This window comes from Microtus oregoni, unplaced genomic scaffold (genome assembly GCF_018167655.1).
Source record: "Microtus oregoni isolate MIOR12 unplaced genomic scaffold, Mior012 000002F_ref0000024, whole genome shotgun sequence".
Lineage (NCBI taxonomy): Eukaryota > Metazoa > Chordata > Mammalia > Rodentia > Cricetidae > Microtus > Microtus oregoni.
In genome coordinates, this window is record NW_024543061.1 from 83,526,252 (window position 1) to 83,551,464 (window position 25,213).

General features: G+C 42.9%; 1 protein-coding gene across 6 annotated transcripts in view; it reads right to left on the bottom strand.

Annotated features, from left to right (window-relative positions):
• Positions 1-25,213, bottom strand: part of Sox5 (SRY-box transcription factor 5) — a 380,838-nt gene that overhangs the window by 108,847 nt on the left and 246,778 nt on the right. For 4 of the 6 annotated variants that reach the window (XM_041638643.1, XM_041638620.1, XM_041638628.1 and 1 more), the window contains one exon: positions 16,411-16,534. In XM_041638643.1, the coding sequence (XP_041494577.1) occupies positions 16,411-16,534 (124 nt within the window). The remainder of the gene's footprint in view (positions 1-16,410; positions 16,535-25,213) is intronic. The other 2 variants (XM_041638650.1, XM_041638635.1) reach the window with 1 other exon arrangement.

Below are 25,213 nucleotides of genomic sequence, written 5' to 3' on the forward strand. Positions count from 1 at the left end.
TCCCTGATAGGCCTTAATCTAATCTACGAGGAGTCCATTGTTTAACGTTAATTAATGGATTGTGTCTGTGTGTGCACATGTCCATGTCAAAGTGTACATGTTGCAGTCAGAGGGCAACTGTGGTGAGTTGGTTCCTGCCTGCCACGTGGCTAAGGTCTCTTTCTTGCTCTCTTTGTCCCCTGTGCTATGCACTGCGGGCTGACTGGCCAGCAAGCTTCTGGCTGATTCTCTCCTCTCTGCCTTCCAGCTCAGCTTGAGAGTGCTGACTACAGGTGAGAAAGGGAGCTTCCAGCAAGGATCCCCAGGACTGAACTAAGGCCGGCTGCCTTCTGCAGTAATAGTTTTTCACTCTGAACGACGTCCCCAGACCCAACAGGAGTCCTGACAGCAAGATATCAGGGCACATCCATACACCCTGGGGAGAGCGGGGAGGACACAGAGGGAAGGTGGCCTCATGCAAGCTCAAGAAAGAGACCCGTAAGAACTGCTTGTCTCTAAGATCTCCTAGCTTCTACAGCTCCGAGAACGCCTGTCTAAGCCACCTAGTGGGTGTCACTTCACTAGAGAACACAATGCCGTTCTAAGGGTGCTGTTGGGTGATGGGTTTCTTATTTAAGGGGATTGGGGACAATAAACTTCAGCAGCAGAAAAGAGTGAAGTCTTAACAACTATGGTGTGTTGGCAGTCACAGACAGCTTCTGAACATAAACAGCATCATGGCAGGGCTTCAACACATTTCAGAAGCATTCTGTCCAAGGAGCCACACCTTCAGGGCTGACTCCACCCAATGTGATATTTGCATACGTTAGGCCATGTCTACCTCGATATTGATTTTTACAAGTCCAAAATAATCAGAACTAAATATGTTGAAATCTGCCCCAAGTTCAAAATTAAATAGAAATATAGTCACTGAGAAATTTCCTAATGTAACAATTTAATTCTTAATTGAGGAAACTCAGAATGTCTTTTACAAGCATGCCATGCTCTGAAGAGGACATGGCAACTATGAAAATTCATAAATGGCAAATCAAAATCCAGAGGCTACCAGAGGAGAATCATTTTATAGAAAGAAGGACTGCCACTCATTCGAGCCATCCCTCAGTTAACTGGCCCAAGAAAACACTGGCTTATTTTGTAAATACCTCATGGGGAACACCGTGAATAGAAGATAATGGAAAACTCTGACTTTTAGAGTCCAATCATGTATGTTATTCAAATTGACTTTCAACTACTTAAAAGTTATTTCTTTTATTCCTCTCTCAGTTTTTAACCATTTGAACAGTTTTTCCCTCGACCGTTCCAAAGTTAATTTTCTTATTTCAAGTCCAAGACTGGAAAATTCTAGCTCAAAATAAAATATTTTATTAGGTCGAAAAATACTCCAAGGCCTAGCTTCCTTAACTGTGGGTCACAGTTCCACATGGGGTCAGGTGTCTGAGGATGGGGGCTTAAGAAAAGCAGGCAAGGGCGAAAGTGTTCCGAAGGCACAATGTCCACAATTAATTCAGCATCAAACATTTAGGGAGTCTGCTTCCTAGGGCTACGTCGTGTGTTAGTCACGTGGGCTCCCAGCAGCCTTGGTTCTGACTGCATGGCATCTGTGCTTTGTATGGGACACCATCCCATCACCCGTGACCAACCATTGGCCAGAAACACTGCGGATCAGCCTCCAGGCTATTATATCCTAGAGATTTCAGCATTTTTACTTTATATAAAAACTTTTTTCTCTCATGGAAAACAATGGTTTGATTTTGGAAAATAAAGACGTTCAGTATTTCCTTGTTCTCATTCCTCAGCATACATAAAACCAATGTATTTGTGGGTTGAATTGGATTATTTGATTTTTAAAGCATGCCTTTCATTTGCTGTCTGGAGTTTAATGAAGAATCATTAAATGAATTTTGACTTGTGATTAAGATGGAGTTTTCAGCAATTTCATTTTTAAATATTTTGTTTGTGTGCATATATGTCACCTGCTAGTCTGCATGTGTACCTTTTGCATACGGATGCCTAAGAAACCAGAAGAGGGCATTGAATCCTCTGGACCCAGGATCTGGACCTCTGAGCTGCCTGGTGTGGCTGCTGGGAACCAAGCCCGGGGTGCTGGAAGAGGAGCAAGTGCATTTAACTAATGCCTCATCACCCAAGCCCTAAATATACTGCAGCCTTTTACGTTATATTTACAGAAAATGGTGTTCTCAGCCATGAGGATCATAAATCAAAGTAATCAATCAGCTCTGAGACATGTCAAAGATGGTCTACACTGCAGTAGCAAATATTCAGCCAAGATTCAACTCTTTAAAAACTAACGTGCGCACTGATATTATTAATCTACAAGTTTGCTTTGGTTTTTATTAAATGATAAAAATTACATATATAGCACTGAATTATTTTAAAATAAAATTTTGTCAGTTATTATCAATAAACCTTTGATTTGTATACTTTAATTTTTTATTTCTGTACTTCTGGGGTCATGTCAGAACTTCTTGGATATAAGAGAGTCCCAAGTGGAAAGAGTAAAGACTAGCACGCCTGCTAGAAGACATGCTAGCCAGTGATTTCACACCACAGGCAGGATTGCGGTGTATCTGAGAAGGCGGATGCTGAGGCTGGTATTAAACCCTGCAGAAGACTGACTGTATTGAGTTACAGTGATGAGAATCCACATTTCATCCATCTCTAGTTACGTATGTTGCTATGCTGTATAACAGACAAGACAATCATTTTTCTGAGCAGGGTGATTTAGCTAAGGATTTTGAGAACTAGCTGTGGCCTTTGCCAGGGTCAGGTAAACACCTTCAGCAGCTGCCGACTTGAAGCAAAGGCTACTGGAATCTCAAGCTTCGGGGAAATGCGGTGGTAAATACTTCATCAGCAGCATTTATTAGATCTTTGTTTTGCTTCCTTGACAACACCAGATTTCTTTCTCTAGGTGCCAGGAAATATGAAAACTAAACCTACACACACACATGCACATGCATGCACACAAGTGCACATGTATACACACACACACACACACACACACACACAAGTCCCTTCATGGTGGCATTTTTTATCAAATGAGGGAGCGATCATGCAAACACCTGTATTGACCTAGGGATGCTCTGAGCAAAGCAGAAAAGCACTGAAGGAATTCTAGAAACTTCAAGGTAAGTGCTTAGCCACAGAAGAGACTAGAGCTCAAGGAAATTTGATTTAGTGTTCCCAGACAGTGGCTATTTCAGTAAGAGGTTACACTTCACGTCCAGATACTTCCAGCATCTACCTTCTCTGTCTCTGTCTGCCGAGTATACACAAGACTCCATCACTTCCTAGAGGCAGATGATAAAGATCTTTTCAGATGTGCACTTAACATGCCTGTTCCTCTCTAGTTTCTAGGTGGAGAGCTCCCTAGGAACCTAGGACACAATGAGGGTTACAAGGACACGGTAGAAGGGGGGTTGAGAAGGAAGTTGTTTTTGATCCATCTCAAAGGCTGTTGGGAGAATCAGCAATCAGCATCTTCTGCCTGTGAGGTCCTGCCATTCACTGGGCGGTGCTCACATAGCTCAAACTCCTGTATCTGTTACTCCCTACACAGGCACATCCTGATCTATACATCCAGTGCAAGAAGGGGAGAGTGAGCTGTGTGCCCAAAGAGAAAGTAGAACTCAAGGCTCCTAGAGCTTTACATTGTTCTATGCTGGCAATGGTAAGTTGGTGGCCGACCTGAGCAGGGTAGTGACACGGCCCCATTTGTGTTTCTGATAGATCAATTTTGTGGCTAGAGAGAGATCGATTGGACGAGGGAGAGGTGAGACAAAGAGACGAGTTAAACCCCTAGCAGTAAATCCAGTGGGAAATGATAATGGCCTGAGCTAATCTGGATGGAACAGGAGAGGAAGAGGCAGCTCCTGCAGAGAGCTTAGGCACCAATTAGTTGGCAGAAAAGAACCATAAGAAAAGAGAGGCAAGAAACATAGGTGAGCTTCCCTTTTTATTTTGGTGTGTCCTTCAGGAAATTTAAATCTCATTTTCCTCCAAACTCACTACTCCACCACTGGTTTTAAGTGTGGGTAGCTAATATTTATTGAGCTTTAGGTTAAATTTAGGCCATTTTAATATATAAAACTATGTGTGTAAACACTGAAACATGAAAGTATAATCCTGGCTTGCTGATACTTTTCCCTTATAAAACTGCCACGGGTGAGCATGGAAAAGAAAACACATAAGAATTACATGTTTGGCTGGAGTGTATACCCGGAATCCTAGCAGCCGGCAGCATGCACAGCAGAACCACCTCCAAACAGTCAACATCCAATGGGACTGTATGGCAAAGTCAGACTTCCGTTTCAAATGCGATCTGAAGCATGGCCAAAAGTTTGTGCGTTGAAACTGAATCTTTACTGCGAAGGATGAAGTATTTGGAAACGTAGTCTAACAGTGGGGATTATCTCTTAAGGTTTAGTTCATTTTATGTAAATGGATATGCATTGTGTGTGTTTATGACAGGTATGTAGGGTACATAAGGAGGTCAGAAGAGGTCGGATTCACTGAACTAGGGTGACAGGTGTTTGTGGATGCCAGGAACTGAACTCAGGTCCTATTTGGTCGAGCAAGAGTCTTTTACTGCTTAGCCATATCTCCAGCCCAGAAACCATTAGTATTTAAATAGAGTTGGATGATGGGGAACCTCAGCCAATCACATTCTGTTTTGGGCGTGTTCCCCTTGGGCCAAAGAAAACATATAAAACATCCATGCGCATTTGTCTCTTCCTCTCTTTGTTTTCCTGCCTCCGCTGGAACCCTAGCTTTGTAAGTTCCCCTTCTTCCCTTTATTAAAGCTGAATATTTTATATTAAATCTAGTCTGGTTAATTCTAACTGCTGGTTGTTTATACCCCTTCAGTTGGAGGCTTCATGATTGAATGCTGGGGAATTTAGGAGCCAGGAATCCTGTTCATCATGACTCTTGATAGAATGTTATGTACCACATTCCACCTGCAGGTAAGAGGACAACCGTAAGATTAGGACCTTTGACCTCAGAACTACAGGAGCATGAGTCAAAATAAACCTTAGTTCTACATGATATCCTACTCTGCTGTGTTACAATATTAGTAACTGAGAGCAAATTCATTATAGTAGCAATAAATAGAAGGATTTTATATAAGTTAGGAATACTTGGGAAAGAGATCACGATTTTCTTATTAAATATTGCATTTTAGCTCCTAACACACAGCCTATAAATATGTATTACATCATATATATAATATATATATATATATATATATATATTAAATGAATACTTATTGAGTGCCACAATAAAGGTCAATGAAAACTCAGTGGAGAATGTATTTCTTTGCTAAGTCACTTATATCTGGAAGACAAGCTGAGAGAATCTTGTAGTTTTACCAGGGTGTGAATGGGTGGATGAGTAAATGGATTGGTGGGTAGAGGGATGGATGGATGGATGGATGGATGGATGGGTAGAGAGATGGATGGATAGATAGACTGATGGATAGGTGGATGGATAAAGGGATGAATATGTAAATAAAGTAGATAGACTGATGGGATAGTGGACAAATGGATGGATGGGTGTGTGGGAAGACAGAGGAGTGTATGAATAAGTGGATGTATGGGTAGATGGAAATACAGATACAAAGATGCCTTATACGACTTCAATCCCATGTTTTAGTTCTTCAATTATTTGAAAATTTCTTCCTATTAAGCTGTAAAGTACAACACCTAAAATGTCTCACATGTCTTGTTATGTCTTATAGTTGCCCATTGTCATATCTACAGGTCGGGTATACCATAGTCTACCTCTTGTCATATCTACAGGTCGGGTATACCATAGTCTACCTCTTGTCATATCTACAGGTCGGGTATACCATAGTCTACCTCTTGCTTCCTGTGGAAGAATGTGCCTCAACCTTATCAACTGTTTATTGTTTTCATCCCTAAAGATTGGACATGAGATCCCCACACTAAGATCCACTCCTGGGTATGCTTTCACTCGTTGATTTGGATGAATTCCCTTCCAAACCCTGCCTTTCAAATGTTAGGTGTATTTATAGCATATCCCTAGCATTTACATCATCATCATCATCATCACCATCATCATCATCATCATAGTGGACTCCCTATCCGAATGATCAGAAGCGAGGTACCTAGGAAACAAGACAGCCTTGCTTTCTGCCCTGTCTTATCTTCCCCGCCCCATCTCTGCCTTACTCAAGCTAGCTTAAAGCTCGTCAGCCATCGTCTTCTTCAGTCTCCTAAGTGCTAGGCTTACAGGGGCAAGGCCTGTTCATGCCTAACCTTCACTTGTTATAGTTCTGGGGGCTGGGAACCCTGAAAGCCAGGGATTGACAAGCTTCATGTCTAATGACAGACTCTTTCCTGCATCATGGATGCTCGCAGAACAGACAAAGCCGCTTCCCTGACCTTTATCCCCAAGTGCCACTCTCACGACCTAACCATTGTTCTGAATGTTCCAGTTCCTAAAAGAATCACCCTGAGGACTGGGATTTCAGCATGTGAGCTCAGGGTGGACACAGAGGGTCAGACTGGAATAATTCAATTCTTCTTGGTCAGATGATGAGCACACGGAAAGCAGGGACAGTGTTTTGCACCCCTCTTAATATCCACTTCTTGTCACAGTACCTGACTCATGTAACACTTTCTATAATGAGTGAGTGAGTAAGTGAATGAATGAATGGATAATTTATTTATTTATGAAGCTAATCCAGTGTCTAGAACTAGAGATGGTCACTTGGTAGATCCATAGTTCAGGGTTTAAAGAAAAAAAACATATTAGAAGCAAATAATTCTCCAAATAAGTAATAGATCTTTTAATGCCGTGTTTAATTCAAACAAACACAGTGTTTGGCTTCCTGTAATGTAACAAAAAGAACAGACAGTGGATTGATAGAGGCCTAGGACATTGGGTCATAGAGAGGAGGTAAGAAATGAGGGCCTGGATACAGCCCAGTGCTTGCCTAAAACATTGCCTAGCTTGCCGGGCTTAATTATCTATACCACGATACACTCTAAAGAGAATCTAAAAGAAAAAAATGACTAATTTACTCTGGCTTATTTTGGGGGGAACAATTACTTTTTCTACTCCATAAAATATCTTCTATAATATGTTTTATCTCATTAGACATATATAGAAGTAAATCATATTTAGGTCAATGAGACGGCTCAGAGGCTAGAGGGGCTTGCCACGAAGTCTGATAACTTGAGTTTGATCCCTGCCTGAGGAGAGAATCAACTCCTGCGGGTTGCCTTCTGACTTCTCTGTCCTGGCTCTATTCATGCGCGCGCGCGCGCGCGCGCGCACACACACACACACACACACACACACACACCTTTTAAGTGAATAGTATGTGTTTCTAAAGTGCTACATTATCTCTTCTCATTGCTAAGTTGTAATCAGCATCTTATTAAAGTGTCTGAGTATAGCTGAAGCCACACTGGATTTTTTATATGCAGATAGCATAAACGACCCTTCGTCCCTGTGATAGTATTATGACAGTTTATTCCATAATCCAAGAATGCCGAGGTGTGACTCTCCACACCAGTAAGAACAGCTATCTGTTCATCTTCGCTGTATTTATTTCATCTTTAATACTTTGTGGGAGCCTAGGCAGTTTGGATGCTCACCTTACTAGACCTGGATGGAGGTGGGTGGTCCTTGGACTTCCCACAGGGCAGGGAACCCTGATCGCTCTTTGGGCTGACGAGGGAGGGGGACTTGATTGGGGGAGGAGGAGGGAAATGGGAGGCGGTGGCGGGGAAGAGACAGAAATCTTTAATAAATAAATAAATTAAAAAAATACTTGCTTATAAGAATTATTTTTATTTTACTTTTGCATGTTCAGATACAGTGCCCGTGAAGAGCAGATGGTGGTGTTGGAACTTCTGGAACCTGAGCTACAGAGCGTCAAGGGCCTTCATGGGGATACTGAGAAGCAAACCCAGGTCCTGTGCAAGAGCAGCCAGTGCTCCTAACCGCTGGGCCATCTCTGCAGCACCAGAGCACTGAGATAAACAACAACTCCCCTCACACAGCTTGCTGAGCTCAGAAACGGAGCAGTAGAAGGCTTTTCTCAATGCGGAAAGCAGATCAGCCTTCTAAAAGTTGTTCCAACAACATCATATGATTTCACGTGAAAACTGTTAGAAGACATGATAATATTTTGTATTAACTTCCCCCGAATGGTAAGGAATGAATGCGAATATTCTTAGTGAATTTTATTAGAGAAAGTAAAATATATTAGGTCTCGTTTAAGGCCATAGATATTTTAAAAGAAGACATTCTGAGATAACGATTAGCTCTTAACTGCTCGGTCACAGGCTAACACTTTGTCACTGGGAGGTTTTCTTTTAATAAAATATAGTTTTATGACTTTTTAATGTAGCGTGGCAAATGAAAACTTTATCCTATTTAATAGTTACCTCGATGGCTAGTTTAAAAAGAGATTAATTTATGAGCCCTCTAGGGACTACCTCTCAGAATGGACAGACATGTCTGCATATAAATGACGAAGCACTTGTTTTCCCTTCGACTCCTGGGTTATAACTGGAGATTTCCAGTGTGCCTGAAGATCCTAGATGAGGGATCTAGGAACTTGGCTATCTCTGAAAAGGTGACAATGAATCAAAGGAAAGAGAGGCTCCTCTTGCTTCCGTGGTCCAGCATGCAACAGAGGCGTCACGTCAACGATGGCGCGGAAACTCCCGTTAAGCTGCTCAAAGCGGCCCACTCATTAACTAATTGCTTTCCCACCCAGACCTATATCTCAGTGTATGCTGACATCCTTGCTCTGTGTCTTATGGGAAATCAAATGGTTCGGAGAAAATGGATCTAGCATGATTACAATATTAAAAGGTAGCACTTTGGAAGAAAGGAATTCTTTTAAGTCAATTAAGACAAAAATCAAATGCTTTTTCTCTCTTATCCCAGACTTGTCCCTAAGGTTTAGCAGCTAATTAAATTGTTTACTTTTTTCATAGTCGTTCTGTTGGTCTGTCAGGACAGTCAGCTCATTTCCTGGATTGTGCCTACAGTCGGTGGTCTTCAGGTGTCATGGCTTGCATGGAAATGTCCCCCAGAGGTTTGTGTGGTCTACTGGCCTCCAGTTTGGAAGGCTCGAACCTGCAGTAGGCAGTACCTCATTGGAAGAAGCTGGTCAGCCTGCCTCCAGACAGCTAAAACAAGGGGAGTGCCTGTGGTAGTTTGAATGTATTTGGCCCCCATTCGATCGTAGGGAGCGGCACTATTAGGGGGTGTGACATATTGGAGGAAGTGTGGTCCTGTTAGAGGAGGCTGGATGCCACAAGCCTTTAATCCAGTCCTTGAGGCTCTAATCTGGGCCACACCTTCTGAAGGAAGAGTGTCACTGCGGGCCGACTTTGAGGTTTCATACACTCAGGATACCACCCAGTGTATCAGTTGACTTCCTGTTGCTTGCAGAATGTAGCACCCTCAGCTCCAGCACCACATCTGCCTGCACACAGTGATGCTCCCTATCATGATGATAATGGACTGAACCTCAGAAACTGTAAGCAAGTCACCCCAATGAAATGTTTTCTCTATAAGAATTGCCGTGGTCATGGTGTCTCTTCCCAGTACTAAAAACCCTAACTGAGCCAGTGCCCATCTCAGGTTTCCAGCATCGCCCTTCCCTACCAGGACGGATTGCCTTCCTTCTTCAACTGTAGGCACAGGAAACTCTCCCTCTTTTAGATTATTTCATGGCAGATACTGGCCACAGCGATGAGAAATGTAACCAAGGCAGTCGGGAGGAAAGGAGCCAGGGGGAGCTACATTTGGGACGCCCCCTAGCCTGCGAGACTCTAAATGTCTGCCTAATGTCAGACACCTGGGAGTGATGTACTAGACTCTTCCACTTTGGAAGGAAGCACCTAAGTGCCCTCAGCAGTCTAGAATGGATGGATTCGCTTAGGTTGTGACCCAGAATGAGTGGAAGGATTTTATTTCTGATGGTCTTTGTTTTGAAACCTTGATCACCTGCTCAATATCCAGATGTGAGGTGTTACAGTGTCAATGATTTGTATCTTTAGAAATAGCTATAATGTGTCCATTAATGACTCTCAATTACATATGAAGTAGAGGGGACAGACTTTCCTATGACCACCTGAATGCCAGAGGAGTGAGGACACACAAGGAAAATAGACACCCTGAGACACCGAGGAAAGGTAATGTCGTAGGCACATAGACCCTGTGCGCACCAACAGAAAGGATAAGAAAAGCACAGCCCACACCTGTAAGTGTCTCTCCTTTCTTCCAGGACCAGAATCACAACCAGCTGTCGCCTCCCTTGAAGGGGGAGGAGAATCGAGGCAGAACGCGGATGGAAATGTTTCATTCATTTGACATCTACCTCTTTCTAAACTTAAATTTATATCTATTTACGCGTCTGTGTGAGCGTATGACACACACATGTGGGTGCCCACAAAGGGCAAAAGAAGGTGTCAGATCATCTGGAGATGAAGTTACAAGTGGTTGTGAGTCACCCGACAGGGGAGCTGGGAATCGCCTCAGGGCCTGTGGAAGAGCCACAAGTGCTTTGAACCTCTGAGCTATCTCTCCAGCCCCATAATTTGGTAGCCCATAGACCCTTGACTTTGACTGTTTTGTTACTACCAAGTTTTGGATGTTTTCTGTTACCACCGTCTGTCATGGGTCTGTTTCCACTTGTCTGTTTATTAGGTTCATATTGAAACAGTTACGTGCGTCTTCCTTTTTTTTTTTTAAAAAAACTGTATTTAGTAACTCTTGGCTCTGTGAAACCAGAGATGCAGTCGCAAACTCTTCCACATTTTAGCACTTTGACTAATTTTTCAGAAATGTGCTGAATAAAATAGCAATATAGTGGCTGAAATTCTTAATTGCCTTATAGATTAGCTTAAATAAATGGAAGTTGATAAGCCACGCTTAATAAACTTATAATGCACTGTATTTGCTCCTCATCAGTTTTCTGAGCAGGGCTTCCTCTTCCTAAGAAAGGAAATGCTCAGTTAATTAGTTCCTCATACACCACAATAAAATTAATGTTGAGGAATTAAATACCACCAACTTCCCCAGGCAAACTTGTTGACATGTTTCTGTTTCTAGTTAATGCCACATGTTTCCTTGCTCGATGGGAGACTGTGTGGGTTCCATTGTGTCTCTCTGGTGCACAGGGTCCATGAACTGGCATTTAGGAGACCACATGCTAATTTCTGATTTAACAGCATCCACCATGTCAGCTGACACACAGGTCACAGACAATCAGTGAAGCACAAGCCAAAGCCCATCCATGTGATGCACATTTATTAAACCAACAGAAGAGGAAACCCAGGTCCTAACGATCAAAGAGTGCAGTTCCCTGTCCATCAGCAGAGGAAGGGAGTGCTAATCATAACTTACAGCTTCTGTATTGAGTTAAAATATTGGGATTAATTTTCTTCCTAGACCCCTAATTCTCTCCCTTCTCCAAATTTTACAAGTGAAAGCCTTTGGGGAAGTCTGGTTTAGTTGCTGAGCTTGAAAGTGTTTATTCAGAAAGAATCATGTTGAACCAGTCAAGGCAGCACGTGTCTATAATAGAGAAAGACCACAATGTCAGGGAAGGCTTGTCCTGCAGACAGGAGCAAAAGCAGAGGGTGGAGGGAGAGACCACATTCATTCACACACAGGAGGCAGGGGTGTGGTGGGGGGAGGAGAGAGACAGAGACAGGGACAGAGAGAGAGAGAGAGAGAGAGAGAGAGAGAGAGAGAGAGAGAGCAGGACACAGCTGTGAATTCTCAAAGCCTACCCACAATGACGTACTTCTGCCAGCAAGGATCCACCTCCTAAAGGTTCTACAACTGTCTTAAACAGCACCACCCACTGGAGACTAGGTGTTCAAATATATGAGTTTATGGGGAACATTCCTTACTCAAACCATCACACTTGCTTGAGGAGGAACAAAGTAGTAGATTAGAACCTAATTCCACCTCCAATCTCTGACACTCTAAGTACTTCTTAATTTGCTGTTGCCTATTTGGGATTGAGCAAATTTTGTCAAAAACAAATAGCAGAAAGCCTGCAATAATATATTGGGAAAAATCAACTGGTACAGATCTATGAATTGATTATCTTCACATAGTACACAGAGTTCTACAAGCTTTGTTGGAATAATTTTTGTTATTTTATATTCATGAAAACTTTCTGGTTTAAAAAATAAGAGGGCATAACAAAGTAAAAACAACAGCCACCACCACAACCACGAGGTAACACTACACTGGGCAGAAAGCACTGGAGCCTTCTTGAGTTAAGGCACTTCCAGCGGCATAGTCATTTTTAATGCCATCTTTATGAGAAAAGAAAAATCCAACCATTCACCCTTATTAAGTAGAAAAGTCCACACAACTTAAAAGATGAAAGTTTACAAAGCACCAAATAGATGCCTCTATATTTTCTTGGAATTGTTGAAATACACAGCATGCCCCTGGGGGTTAACCAAGACCACCCTGAGGTCCGTGGCAAAGGACGTTCTTATCCATTGAGCTCATATGACACATTCAATTCGCACCTTGGGCTAAGTGATCAAGCCAGCTCTTTTCCAACTTATTTTTATATTGTGCATAAAAAATTTCTTTTATTGAATTTTGACTTTTCTCAAGATTTTGTTATTTCCCTATAAAATGCCTTCCTGTCAAAATTTCCAAAGCTTGTGACTGTTAGAGTTCTAGGATTGGAAATTTTGGGTACAAATAGAGAAAAGAAGGGCAGAGGGCTGTAGCTCCCAGTAAGTGAGTCATCTGTTTCTCCCAATTCTGTTTTTAAACTACGTGCTGTAGAGGAATAGGGGGTCTCTGTACATGAGCAGCCAGAAGCTGTGCACAGAGGGAGGAAGCGACTCAGAAACAGAGAGAGCAACAGGGCAAACCTCAAGACTTGATAGTCTCCAACTCCTCCCCAAGTGGAAAGTGTTGGGTGCACACCAAAATACACGCACTCCACATTTCTTCCCTCCCTTTAAGGTACGATAGTTTCTCTAAGGTGAGCAACTACAAGGGGGTGTGTCTTCCTTCCAACACAAAGCATTTCTGCTGGTGCCAAAGGTGCTTCAACTTTTCTTTGAAGATAGGTGCTTGGCAGAAGCCTCCTGACTCATGGGTTGACTTTTTTTACTTAACAAGTTGGCATTCTACTTAGAAGAAGGAGTCCACACACTCTGGAGCCACTTGGAAGGATTGAACTAAATTATTTGTGTGCCCACTTGACTTATAATTCAGAAAGGACATCTTGGGCACCTTGCATTCCAAACTTACTTAATGGGTTGTCACGAATGTTTTATAGTGATGTCATGACTGTTTTCTGTTTCTAATGAGTTAGTACTGACAGATATAAATTAGGTTTGGAATTTTAAGTTATGTGTTATAAATTTATTTTTTCCACATTGCAGCCTGATTAAGGCTAACGAGTTTACAAAAGAACTATTACTTGACTTATTTTTCCCCTTAAGTGAATTGGGTAAAATGAAGCTGACCTTCCAAAACAGTGTTTTTACATGACTTTTTCAAACCCATGCCTCCTCTCTCTTGTAAGATGGCATTTGATTTACTAATTCATCATTATCAGTATCTGAGTATGGAGACTCACACCCCTAACCCTAAGATGGCATCGGCTGAGGCAGGAAGACTGGGCTACAGAGTAAGGCTCTGGCTACAATCAACACCAACAACAATAAACAAAATGCCATTATTTTCACCTCCAAAGACTTTACAAGTATCTTTCCTAGGTCTTAGGAAGTAAGCAGGAAAATGTTTAGCTAGGCATGGATTCGTGAACATGTGTATTTTGGGGCTTGACTTTCTTAAGTGGCTACAGTGAATATTATCAATAATCTCGCAGTTGCAGGCTGACACAAGACTCAGAGGTGAGAGAAGGGGAGCATATCCTTCTGTGCTTGCTTTCCGTGCGTCCCTGTGTCCGGATGTTTCCAGCTACTCGGCTGTACTCTTATCAGTCTGTGCCGCTGACATTTATGTTTGCCTTCTCCAGGGCGGGGCACATTTTTGTCATTATTTCCAAAACAGGACAAGATGTCTATGCTCCAGCTAGGAGCCTCTTCTTCTGCAAATAGGTCTTGTTGATTTAGGCTGCACTGGCCAGGTTCTGAGGTTCCTCAGCTTGCGCTTACCAGGGACACAGTAAGTTCCACACTTCAGCTCTTGAGCAGATATCAGCCCCAGGTCCCATGAACTCTGAAATGCTTCTGCTTTTGGAGTCACATGGTATGTGTGCTGGCCAAGTTTGTCACCAAGAACTTCATCATAGCACTCAAAGCAAGTGACACCAGGTGAGGAGTCGCGCCAAAGATGGGAAGGCAGGCTTTACTCTACTCCCCTATTTCCTTTCTTGCAGTGTGATTGGTGGACAGACAGCGTAGACTATTAATCACGTCAGCCCAGCTCCTCCTTGAGGCTTGCCCCAGGAACCCGGGTGTCAACAAGAGTGGGCCACTTGCTCTGATAACCCGCTTCGGCTAAGTTCTCGAGTCTGGCAAGGTGCCCAGCTGAAGTTGGCCAGCAGCAGTAAAAGCTTTGCTCTATTTTATTTCCAAGGTAACTGAAGAAGTGGAGTCGCTTATAACTTCAGCACCGAAGGCATGAATAGCAAACACTTAAAACACCGACTGTTTATCCAAAGGGAAAACTTGGTTTGCTCCATGGCACACTGCGCTGGGCAAATTCGACATGCCAGCTGTTAGGGGAGCGGGGAGCTGTGTGCTCCTGACCTGTCTGCGGCTGTAGTCGTCCTACTGTGCGTCTTTCTCTTTTACACAGTGTCTGTTAGTGAAGTTTGCTTCTATATTTGCTTAAAAATAACTTACTTTTGGTAAAAGAGAGTGATGTTATATGCATATTTTGCAATGCAGTCTGAAGCAATGGATGATTTTTAAAGTGACTTTTTCTTGTGTTAGTAAGCTAGATTACAAAAACAAACAAACAAACAAAAACCCAAACCACATCTGCTACCCATGTATCAAGTGAGGAGCAATTCTGTAGACCAACAGAAATAAAACCAAAGACCCTGGATGTTTAATCATGCAGAGCTTGGGGTATAAACAGAATAGAAAACTCGATCTTGAGAAAGAAAATTATTGTTAAAATTTTTAAACCCTTAGAATACAGCCCTTAACTGTTCTTTTTAAAAAGCGATTTCTATGCGTCTGGGCTAAATGATGATCTGTAAAACTAGAACTGTGTGTTTGTGTTACGAAATGGACAAGTCAGGGTCCTTGATGGAAATGGAATATGTTGACTCATGGGAAAACATAATAAAAACAAAGTCAAGAGGAATAGTGGCCAAAGGAGGGAAGAGCTACACAGAGGGGTTTTTACAGCCTAAACCTGAGCTGTGACATTTAGTTAACAATCTCTGAACAACTTGACTAGAAATTAATTCGAATTTGCCTGTTAGTTGATGTTTCACATTTTTACACCTGTGCTTTTAACATTTATTTCTAGTCCTTAAATCTTTATATCTTATTGAACAAATGATCACAGAGGGGCCAGGGGAAAGGGGTCCAAGCATAGGTCCAGGAAATCACCCCTGACAAGAACTAGATCAGGTTCAAAACATCAGGAAAAGGGACCCATTATCAGAAACCAACATCCAGAAAGAATGTGGACTAGTCTAAGAACAGGAAGAGGCTCGGAGGGGTTGGTGAGTGTTGGTTATATCCCTGCTGCTGGACAAAGTATGCAACACGGAAGGGCGGGTCCCTGCCAACTATCTGACGAGCTGCCTTCCATAGAGGCAGGAGAGAGGCTGGCTCATCAGAAGTTCACAGTCAGCAATAGATGAGAAAATGGGAGTTGAGGTGGGGACCCTTGAGGGCCACCTCCAATGATACACATTGTTCAGAAGGTCTCTACATCTTACAGGTTCCACAACTTTTTCAAACACCATTCAGGGGGAGACACTGCACAAACACACAGGTCTATGAGGATCACTTGACACTCCATCCTCACCGGCTGTTACTATGTGGCAGACACAAAGGTCCCATATTCTCTGTGGAATTCGGGGTGAATTTACTGTATGATGAAAAACTATAGGCTTTAAAACATGAACCCCCAAACTATATTCCTATTTTAGCAATATACTGGCAATAGAAGGCATAAAAGTGAGGTGTGAAGATTGAAATACTGGCTTTTGGAGACCAGGAATGGGATGTGCACTTATAGATATTAACTAAAACCCTTCCTACTCCATCATGTCGTTGTGTTTTATTGCTAAGATAAGCATGCTAAATGAATGCGCTCCCCCCTTGCTGGTGTGCTGCTGGTGTGTGAATGGCATTGAGGGGTCCAAACGAAAGCCACATCATCCCCCCACTCTGTAGGTAGGGGCGCAGCAGTACTTACTGCACCCAGCCTTGTAACTGAAGCCAGGAGGAAGGAGGAATCCTTGTTGGGCAGCTGCAGCAAGGGTCCGCTGGTCAGGAGGGAACACGGGGATCATCAATGGCGGCAGCTGACCTTGAACCTGCTGAACGTGAGAGAGTGAATCAAAGAAAAGAAGCCAGAGCGCCCCGCGCTTCACCCCGCCCCTCATTGTATGATAAAAAAAATCATAGTCCAGGCTGTGTCTCAGCCTTGTCAGAATGGCTGTGAGGAGTAAGAGAGCAAAGAGCCCTAAGGAAACCAACAGCGGATGCTGGTGAGTCTGAAGAGTCACTTGGTCATTTCCGTCAGTATGGGGGGGGGGGGGGTCCTCAAAATGCTAACAACAGAACTTCCATGTAACCCAGGTTTCCTTCTGCACAAGCATCTGAAAAATGCCCAGCCAGCCTACCACAGGGACGCTTCTTACCCACGCTTGCCACAGCACAAGTCACTGTAGCCGAGGACTGAGATTACCCTAGACATCTGTCTACAGATTAATGAATCAAAAAGCATGATGTACACACAGTGGGGTCGTATTCACCATAGGGGAGATAATTATGTCCTTTGGGAAAGGAACACAAAATGGAGAGTATCATGTTAACTGAGAAAAGCCATACTCAGAAAGACAAGACAAATTGTACATGTTTTATTTTATTTGTGGATTCTAGATTTTATATAGATATATAAAATCATTCCTGCTATCTATCTATCTATCTATCTATCTATCTATCTATCTATCCATCTATCCACACACAGGTGTGTGTGTGTGTGTGTGTGTGTGTGTGTGTGTCTATATTGACATGAAACCAGAGTGAGATATCTTGGGTAAATATGGAGTTTAGTGGGACAGCAAGTGAGAAAAGGGAGAGCATGGGGATGATTGTGATCAAAACAAATAATCCCCCTGGAAGAAAATATCTTTATATGTACAAAAATTCTATACTGAAAGTAAAGGTAAAAAAATCAATTACTGACACATAAATTTGTCAGTGAATAAATCTGGCATGACCTCCATCAGTGACAATGCCACACTCCTGTCTTACAGCAGAGACATAATGGTTAAGGAATCACCCCCCACAGAATAGATGGACACCTCCGTGTGCAAGTCACACCCCTGCATGTTAATTCTGTGTGTGTAATGCCTGTGTGCACACATGAGGGGAGGGGAGGTGTACACAGAGGCCAGGGCCAATGTCAGATGTCTTCCTCAGTTACTGTCAGCCTTATTTTATGAGGCAGCCTCTCTTGCTGATCTTGGAGCTCACCAATTGGCTTGGCTGCTGGTCAGGGAGCTCCAGGAATTCTCCTGTTTGTGCTATCACAGAGCTGAGATTAGAGACAAACACCAGCCTGGGGATCTGAACTCCCGTCCTCACGCATGCTCCTCGAGCGCTGTTTCCACCTGATCCACCTCCTCAGCCCCGAATTCTATCTTATAAAACCAAAGCCAAGTCCCTATCGTAGCTATGAATGACTATTACTTGGAGATCATTTCTTAAGAATTTTTTACAAATACTGAAATTTCACGATTTTATGAGTAGACTTGAAGAAACAACAGAGGGGAAAACCCCGCTCCCTTTGCCTTTTCTTTAGAGGAGACGATCATTGAGCTTCATGTGGCTACAGAGCTCATCAGAGCCAGGTTAAAATCCAGTCCCACGGGACTGTGAAGATCCTTCTGGTGCAAGTGACCACACCCCTCCCTAACTTGATGGCCTTTCCTTTAGTGTCACCTCTCAGATGGACTCTACGGTGCTGGTGCCCCTCATCATTGGAAATTTTCATCAGTTACTAGACTCTCAGAATGGAATCACCAGAGGAGGCGGTGGTTCATCGGTGAAGTGCCAGACTCCCTAGAAAGGGAGCCTGAATCTGATCTGGACCTCATGTGACAATAAGCAGCAGGTTCGTGTGGCCGTATACCCTGGGTGGCAGAGGCTGGCAAGTGCGCGTGCGCACACACACACACACACACACACACACACACACACACACGCACACACACCTACTAAATTAGGATTATTTGAAAATTACAGTACAGTTTAACCATCTCTACAACTATGTCATGTTACTGTCTAATGTGAAGTTACTAACTAAAATATCTAGTGTTATTGGTTTTTCTTTTCAATATTTAAGCAAGGTCTCCCTGGTGAACGAAAGTGTTGGTCAGGTTCTGCCACCGGGCATATGGTTACTGATTTAAGATTGCGTTAAAAGTCGCGTGCCTCACACTGTTCTTCACTAGCTCTTCCGCACACTAACTAATTCAGTGTCTTAGAAAATATTTAATAACTACCAGCTGTGTGCACGGAACTGAGCTTGGCAGTTGGGATACGCTCATTGGGAAAACCAAGCTCTCAGGATCTCTGCCTTGTGTCTCAGCCTGTTTCTCACTGCTGTTCGCCATCTTGGGGCTTTTCATCATGTTTCACTTGGAAAGGCCACCTTTGTTCACACTGTAGAAGGAAGCCCTCTCTTCCCCCCTTTGAAGCTGTAACCAGGGGAGAGGTCCTAAGCTGTGGGGATCTTTGAGTCACCTGACCATCCATGCTCTAACACCAGCTGTGGTTGTCTTGTGTGGGTCTCACACACAGACACTCTGCTACTGTGAGTTTAGAAGTGCAGAGATCCTGTTGCATCTATAAGACACTGAATTCCTATCCTCCCTGTCTCCTGCCTCTCATGATCTATCTATCTTTCTTTCTTTCTTTATTTCTTTCTTTCTTTCTTTCCCTCTATCCCTGTCCTGTAATCTACCCCTCCCCCCATTTCATTTCAGGAAAGGCAGGCCTCCCATGGATATCAGCAAAACATGGCATATCAAGTTTCAGGAAGACTAGGCACCTCCCCGTAGTCATGTGGTATGTGGCAGCACAAATTAGACTTAAAGACACAAAATTGGGGTGTGTTTAGAGATGGGGAGCAGATTTCAGAGGAGTTAGGAGGAGGTGTTTATATAATCCAAATAAACAATATGAAATCCACATAGAATTAGTTAGAATAATAAAGGCAATGAAGGGATGCAGAAAAGTGGAAGAAGCAGTCTTCCCCAAGGAAGAGTACACCAACTGGTACCCAGTACCATGTGGTCAGCCCTGAGAGCATGCGCGCGCGCACACACACACACACACACACGGAACAGTATACAGACTGAGTAGGTAGAGTTTAGGAATACATGTGTATATACACATGCCTATGCCTACAACAATTAGTGAGAAAAGAGGGCATGACTGAGAGAGAGAAAAGGAGGGTACATGGGAGGGTTGGTGGGAGGGAAGGGAACAGGGAAGTGATGAAATTATAATCTCACAAATGATAGAAATAATCAGAAAGTCCACCTTTGTCTTCGTCTGTGTTTCATCTGCCACAACAAAACTCTGGGCTACTTACAAGACTTTTTGGTTCATATGAGAGGTCAGAGGATGAGGGAGGAGTAAGAGGAGGAAACAAAGGGAGGAAGGGAGAGCGAAGAATGAGGCAGAGAGAGGGATAGAGGGAAAGAATGTAAGAGAGGGTGGCTAAGGGAGCCGTTTCAGCCATGGCTGTCAGTGGCGAACTGTGCCTTTTGCCAAATGGTTCTAAACCTCTCACAGCACTAGAACTGGAGGGACTGGGATGAGGACACCTACGACATGAAATCAAAAGTGGAAGGAAGGTTTGGATGATCGTGGTCCCTTTCCAGGCTCAATGGAAAGAGGGAAGCACTTGTAGAAACGGCATGGAATTAAGACGCAAAGGCTAGAGTACGCCATCTGTGTAAATGAACGGATTGTAGACTAGATCATGAAGCAGAAAGACATTCAGGGCAAACAGTACAGCTTAGTTCAGCATGCTACAAGAAGGCAAATGAGAAGACAATGGACCAGTCATACCGGGTATGGGCTGTGACCAGTCACTCGACAGCATTTCCCACATCACTCAACACATTTTATCTTTCATTTACCTCACACATTTCATTTCGAAGACAGCCTAGGTTATAACATGTATCATAAATCTAATAAGAACATTTGAAATGAAGAAAAGAAACTTTGTATTAAACATACATCAAGGTTATGATGAATAGCCACATTTCAGATTGTTATGACATAAGGAAAATGATGCCCAGGCCTGCATTAACCACCAGACTTCTCAGTACTAGAGTCCTGTGAGAAGCTTCAAGAAAGCCTGGAATGAGAATCCTGACCAGTCTCAAGGGCTGAAGATCAGCCCACGGCCTTCCTCAAAGACCCCTGATGGTGACAGCCTGAACTCAGGCTTAAGAAAACTGTTTGGAGATCAGGTCTCACCACACAGCCCTAGAAGAACTCCAGCTCCTGAACAGCCTCCTGTCACGGTATCCTGGATGCAGGAGTTCAGATGTTTCTCAACCCCAGCTAGAGCTGTTCTCACAAATGCTTTGTCACTGTCAATAGCTCTTTGGGGCTCGTCCAAAGCACCTTTAGGCATGTCAGGAGCGGGAAGGGAGATTATTACAGGTCTTAGTGCCAAGGCACTAAGTTATGCCCCTCATAAAATGCTTTCTAAGTGATTCTCAGATATCTAATTCCATTTGCCTGGCATGTTTATCCTCCCGAGGCCCAAATCTGCATTGCATTTGCCCCTCTTGCTTATAAACTTTGGATGGCTTGCTTTCATCTGGTGACAAATGGCCAAGTCCTTCAGTATGGAGTATAAGCTCTTCTTCCAGATGTTTCTGTCACTTACTGTCACACCCTTTGTCCCTGCCCCAATAGATCCTGAGGACATGTTCACAGGTTTTCTCTCTGCTTGTCCAAACCAGAATGTATTCAGTAGCCTTCTCTCCTCTCCTGTTTCCCCTTACCAATCCTGTCCATTCTTTCTTTCCTGTGGCAAGGTTGTGCTCATTCTTGAAACGATTTTGAGAATCACATAATGTTTTTGGTTATTAGACACTTCCTAATGCATCAGCTCGGTAGAACAGAATCAACTATTGCTTCTTATAATTTATTAAGCTAATGCCTAAAAAGCTAACAGGACACTACCTATATTGAATGATGTTTAAGAGCATTGAGTTTCCCCTGTGAACTATGAGTTTATTTAGAAAAAGTAATATACTCAACTTCTTTTTCATTGTATTGTTTGAGCCCAACAGCTGCAGCTCTTCTATGCAGAACTAACTCCTAAGGCAAGTGGCCGGATGGACTGAGAGTCCCCCACTGAAGCACCTGCCATGTTCCAATCGCACAAGTCCACAAAAGGGCTGTGGAGACCCAGCTTATCTATTGACCAGAGAGGAATCCAATTTATCCGAGTAGTATAGCAGAGAACATTCCAGCAGCCTTGTGTCCTTACTCGGAGAGTGCGACTGTATGGTTTCCTATGTTGCATCTTTGAAGGAAGAGGAGAGCAACATAGAAATGTCAGGCACCCACTCAGCCCTCAGGTTGCAATCAGCCAATCAGGCGCTATCATCCGGCCATAACTACTTTATCTTTGTGCAGAATTTTGTTAACATATAAGAGCTGGTTTTTCTAGTACCACTGTTCTCTTTTGCAGACATTATCTGGAGTTTTCAGTCTTTGCTTCAGGTTTTTAGAATACGGAATCAATGTGGGAACTGCCTTGATATCTTAAGGAGACTCAGGCTTTTCACTGTTCCCTTCACTCTGTACCAATGCTAGTGGTTTCTCCGTGGGTTCCAAAGTTCATTTCTCTCTGTGGGTTTGGAAATAGGGCTTTTCTATGCTTCCAGTTGGTCTCAAACACAGGTCCAGCTTGCCTCTTCTCCCTAAGTACTTGGGTTACAGGTGTTTATCATGAAACTTGGCATACATTTTCTTAAATTAAAAATAAAAAATCCCAGAAAACACAAAAACAAAAACCCTAAAAACACATCATTTTTAAATAGGGATCTTTTTTCTTAAAGAGATTACTTAATTGGTTGTTTTACTGTGAGAATTTTGTTCAATAATGTAGTCTATTTCATTTGGTAAAAGTTGTAATAGTATAAGGAATAAAGTAAAATACCTGGGACTGTTATCACATCCTTATTTAACAAATTTATTTTAAATTTTTATTTTATTATGGATAACTAGTGAGTACATTTTGTTATAAGTTAAATTTTTAGTGCCTAAATATTTTAATAATGACAAATGAGAACTAGCATAGTTTAAAGAGAGGAAGAACCTGGGGTTGAGCTGAGAATCAGTCATCAATGAGACAAGGAGATCAGACTGTCTTGGCCAAAGAAGTTGTTCGCCGCACTGTATTCTAAAAAAGGCTATGCTAGCTAAAAGTCTTTATCCATGACTTTGTCTGCTGCACAGTAAGAAATGTGGATTAAGGGGAAGCAGAGGCCAACAGAACAAAAAGAGGGATTAAACTAAAAATACCAGCCCAATTTCATGCTTTCAACAGTGCGTTTTCTTTAAACATCATAGACGAGACCAGAGAGGATGGCACGTTTAAACTCCCAATGAGGCTCCTGTAAAATACGTGCAATCCAGGTGTGCGTCCGATCCATTCATGAAACTAAAGCACGCGTTTCCGAACACACTTTACCTCCACAACTCACAGATTCCTCACTTGAAAGTTTGCCTATCTGATGAAAATTGCTCGTATGCCCAAATCAACAGCAGTGGTACCTCTGTGGTCATTCACAGAGTGTGGGAAGCTCTGTGGTCATCCACAACATGTGGAAAGCTCTGTGGTCATTCACAGAGTGTAGGAAGCGGGAGAAAGGTTTCCTGGTCATTTATTTGTTTGAAATGTTTCCGAGACTGGTCTAAGTTGCTGAAGCTTGTTCCCACGTGCAAGAAGCTCACATTGTGGAAAAGATGGGTGTGTTGGACACGTTTCTGCTAGACAGGAGATACAGTGCTCGACGACCATCAGCAACAAACATTAAAGGAAAAGGACAGATGAAGGGACGCGCGAGAATGGGAAACCTGGGCTTCACAGGCGGGCGAGACTGGCCTGGGGGAAGTTCAAGCCACTTCGAGGGAACGGTGCAGTGTCCACTAACTGGCACTGGGGCAGTTCTGCGCGGACGGTACTTATGGGGTGAGGTGTGATGCCTGTTCTATGTGTTAGCCACCACCAAATTCACCTTTGCTAAACTTTAGCTTTCACTTTGAAAGGGGGAGCACATCCCATCAGAGGATGCCAGGCTGTTTGGACCCAGTCTAAAACAAACTAGTCATCTAGTTGGAAATCTACCCTCTGTATTTGCTACTTTTGAATATTTCCAAATTTTTATCACTAATAAATACAATTTTTTATTTAATGCATGAAATTCCTTCGAAACTCTTAATTAAGTTTTAAAATGTGTGACATTTTTAATTAAGTTCAAGAAACTACTTTTGTCAAAAATTTTAGTCTTTTTTTTTAATAGGGGGCATGTTATTCAAAAGTGAGAATATGTCACAACAAATTTACACAGCTACATCCTGATTTTAAAACTTCACAATGTATTTCATGTCTTAACACCTTGTATTCTTCCACCAGAAGATGTTGTATATTCTCCTACCCTCTAAAATTTGTGACCCACCAATTAACTATGCTGACACATTTATAGAGAAAAAGAGTCTATCAATTATTCACTTTAATATTTCATATTTGATACAGCCTATTGTATAACTTTTTGGTTCCATCCTAAATAAAGGCTTCCCATTTGTTCTATGAATTCATTTTTCTCATTTTTTCATACAATTAACATATGTTAGGCAGAATATTCACTTCTGGGTGGCTAAGAATTAGGAGATAAACTCACATCTGCTCTGAGCTGGGTAGGACAAAGAGATGATTAGAACTCAGAGCCATTAAGTCAGCAACAGAAACCTGTGGAGACACCTTAGGAGCAGAGGGAAGAGATGCTGGAGCTGGAAGCAGAGAGGAGAATGTGACCCTGCTAGAAGTCCACTGAGAAGCTTCTGGAAGTAGCGGCCAGAAAGAGAGGTGCTGGCTAGAGAAACACTGTGAGCTCAGCATATGCAGGGGTTTGTGTGAAAAGGTGGAAGGAGAATCATGACCAGAATATCTCTACATGACAGGGAGAATGTCAGCGGCCTGGAAGAAGAGGCTAGAGGTGAGGACTCTGCCTGAGGTGCAGCTGGTATAATACTTATCCCCCTCCCGCAGGCCCTAAGGAATTGTGAGCAATTGGTTCAGTAGGGCAGACAGCACTGTGTGAAAAACATGAGGGGTTCCGAGAGCATCCATACAAAACTGATACACTGGAACAGGGCGACAGACATGGAAGGGTTAATCCCTAATAGGTGTGCACCAGGAGAATGTGTCAAGAAATATTTAGGAAAAAACAGCAAGGCATCCTGGTGAAGAAGGGAACCAAAGATGACATCAAGAGCATCTCACTCTCTTTAAGGTGACCACAAACAACTAAGAAAAAGACCAAGTGAAAGTGTTCAAGGGAAGGTTACAGCAGCACTGAAGAATGTGCGCTGTCTCAATGCCGTTCCATTGGAAAAGCCATTCCAGAGGGTGGGAAGGAGCCCAGGCTTAAGTGCAGAGATTACAGAGCTTCTAGTTTGAACTGGGAGGTCGGCTTGGAGTTGGATAAAGACATTGGATAGTGTGGTGACATGGGATCCAAGGCCACTCCAAGATGGGGGAGTCAAAGGCAGGAGAAATGCGTAGCAGAAAGAATATCATGAGAGAGGAGAAACATATGTCTTAGGATTGTTCTTTGAGAGATGCATTGAAGCTGTCAGTTCCAGTAGAAAGGGCTGGAGCACTGTCGGAAATTGGACACCCAGAGACAGGCGGGGGAAAGGAGGTGGCAAGGGTGGACTATGCTACAGAG